Genomic DNA, 3,023 nt, shown 5'->3' on the forward strand with positions numbered 1-3,023 from the left:
ATTTATTGATGAAGCTACAAATTTTACATGGTTGATTCCTCTCAAGCACAAATCTGATATGCACTCACCTTTTATTCAGTTTCATATGTTTGTTAAGTGTCAATTTGATGCTAAGATTCAAGTATTTCAAACTGATGAAGGGGGGAGTTTAATGATGCCAAGCTGATTTCATATCTTCAAAACAATGGGATTATTCATCAGTCTGCTTGTCCTAAAACTCCTGAACAAAATGGGAAAGCATAAAGGAAGCATAGGAGTATCACAAATCTTGGGCTAACCATGATGTTTCATGCAAAATTACCACCCAGGTTTTGGCTAGACTGCTTTTCTACTACAGTTTTTTTATTAAATAGGCTCCCTACCCTTGTGCTTAATATGGACTCACCCTTCTTTAGACTTTATGCCAAACACCCTGACTATACTGTACTCAGAACCCTTGGGTCCAAATGTTGTCCCTATCTTGGAGACTATAGGTCTCACAAGCTTGAACCCAAATCCTTGCCCTGTGTTTTTATTGGCTATAACAATAAACACAAAGGATATCTATGTCTTTATCCAACCACTGGCCGTATCTATACCTCAAGACATGTGGTGTTTGATGAGTCAGTTTTACCTTACTCTACAGCCACTATGCTTTATGCATCTCTACTGTTGAGGGGGAACTTTCCACCTTCACTGATTGGGAAGAGCCTACAACATAGTCTAAGGAGCCTGCAGTGCATCCACTGCCCTCAGCTTATGCTCCCTCTTCTTTATCATTACCTCAGAATACTCCTTCCCCATCTCATGTTGCTCCCCTTGACTCTCCACAAGCAAATGACCTGCCTCATCCATCACCACCCACCTCATTTCAGCCTGCTGACTAGCCCCTTCAAACTACACATCCTATGCAAACTAGGGCTAGATGTGGCATTCACAAACCTAACCCTCGGTATGCAAACCTGCATCACATTGTTCCTATACCTAGTGAACCAAAGTCAGTTAAATCTGCACTGAAACATTCTGGTTGGTCTGCTGCCATGAAAGAGGAACTTGATGCACTTGCCAAGAACAATACTTGGAAATTGGTTCCCAAACCTGAGGGTGTGAATGTAATAGGTTGCAAGTGGGTTTATAAAGCCAAGCTCAAGGCTGACAGTACTCTTGAGAGACTTAAAGCCAGACTAGTTGCTAAAGGTTTTAGTCAAGTTGATGGAGTGGATTTTTTAGAAACTTTTTCATCAGTTGTGAAACCTGCAAGTATTAGAACTGTCCTCACTCTTGCCACTATTAAACACTGGGAACTTCACCAATTAGATGTTAAGAATGCTTTTTTACATGGTTTTCTTAACACCCCTATTTACATGTAACAACCACTTGGATTTGAAGATACCAAGTGTCCTCACCATGTATGTAAGCCCAACCATGCCTTGTATGGCCTCAAACAAGCTCCTAGAGCTTGGTTTGACAGGTTGAGTGTTTTTCTGTTGCAACTTGGTTTCTTCTCAAGCTCAACAGACCCAAGTCTTTTTATTTGTCACTCAGACCATGGAGTTCTTATTCTTCTCCTCTATGAGGATGACATGGTGGTCACAGGAGATAATCCACAGAGAATTTAGTGGCTCATCTCTCAACTCAGCACTCAATTTTCTATCAAAGACTTGGGGTTTCTCCATCATTTTTTGGGGATCGAAGTCCACAAGGTTGGTCCTGATCTCTTCTTGAATCAGTATAGGTAATTGTGGAATTATTCACTTGAGCCAACATGCATGAATGCAAGCCCTTGGCAACCCCTATGCCAAGCACAGGACAACTCATATCTGCCTCAGACCAGCTCTTTGATGATCCTGCACTTTATAGAAGTCTTGTTGGTGGTCTTCAGTACCTCACCTTCACCAGACCAGACCTATCATTTAGTGTGAACTATGTTTGTCAATTCTTACAAGCACCTACTATGGCTCATTTCCAACTTGTTAAAAGAATCCTTAGGTACTTGCAAGGCACAACTGCACTTGGTCTACACATCACCTCAAACAGCAGCCTCGACTTATATGGCTTCTCAGATGCTGATTGGGCTGGTTGCCCCACCACAAGGAGATCCACCTCAGGCTATTTTACCTTTCTTGGTAGCAATTACATCTCTTGGAGTGCAAAGAAGCAACCAACAGTTGCAAGGTCCAGTGCAGAAGCAGAATATAGAGCCATGGCTTCCACTGCAGCCGAATTAACTTGGCTTTCCATTTTGCTTCAAGACCTTAGGTTGCCCCTCTTCAAAACACCCATTCTTCATTGTGACAATATGAGTGCCTTATTTATGACAGTAAATCCAGTTCTACATGCTTGGACAAAACACATAGAACTTGATTATCACTATGTAAGGGAACGGGTGGCACTTGGTTCCTTAGAAACTAAATTTGTCACCTCCCATGACCAGCTTGCAGATTTGTTCACCAAGCTTTTACTCAAGACTCAGTTCAAACAGCTACGTAACAAACTTGGTCTTTACTTTCTACCACAACCAAGTTTGGGGGGGAATATTAGGAATGAAATTAAAACAATCAGCTGTGCATCAATCAAGGATATTAGCTCATGATCACAGCAACACTCAGGAATATTCTCAGCAATTCTCTCTAGTCAACTAATGTGTATTTATAGGAGTAAATCATGTGTATTAAGTTCTCTACTAGCTGTATAGTTTTTGTATGGAAACCTTTCCTTTTATGTTGTCTTTCCATAGATAGACACCAGATTGTATATTGATATATATATATATATATATATATATGAATGCAGTCACACTCTCTATCTCAACTCGTGAGATAGTGTTTCTCAAAACATTTATAAGAGGGGCACACCAATACACATGAAATAATATACTAGAGAAAACCCCACTTATAAAGAGGAACAAAAACGTACCCAAAACTTCAACAAAGTTAGCAAAAAGAAAAACTATTATTGGTTGCCATCCTTCCATAAGGAGTCTTGTATAGTTTTATTATCAGCAAGAAAATCATATCAACTTGGATGGCAATGAGTCACTTACA

The 3,023-nt window shown here is 40.3% G+C and overlaps 2 protein-coding genes across 2 annotated transcripts; both read left to right on the top strand.

Annotated features, from left to right (window-relative positions):
- Positions 1 to 887: 887 nt before the first annotated feature.
- LOC122298857 (uncharacterized mitochondrial protein AtMg00820-like) lies at positions 888 to 1,349 on the top strand. Its single transcript, XM_043108703.1, has one exon. It carries the CDS (start codon positions 888 to 890, stop codon positions 1,347 to 1,349), a length of 462 nt encoding a protein of 153 aa, XP_042964637.1.
- A 395-nt stretch (positions 1,350 to 1,744) lies between these two features.
- On the top strand, positions 1,745 to 2,572 carry LOC122298858 (uncharacterized mitochondrial protein AtMg00810-like). The gene has a single exon (XM_043108704.1). The coding sequence runs from the start codon at positions 1,745 to 1,747 to the stop codon at positions 2,570 to 2,572; it is 828 nt and encodes a 275-aa protein (XP_042964638.1).
- Positions 2,573 to 3,023: the final 451 nt, after the last annotated feature.

The sequence above is a fragment of the Carya illinoinensis genome, chromosome 16 (assembly GCF_018687715.1).
Source record: "Carya illinoinensis cultivar Pawnee chromosome 16, C.illinoinensisPawnee_v1, whole genome shotgun sequence".
Classification (NCBI taxonomy): Eukaryota; Viridiplantae; Streptophyta; class Magnoliopsida; order Fagales; family Juglandaceae; genus Carya; species Carya illinoinensis.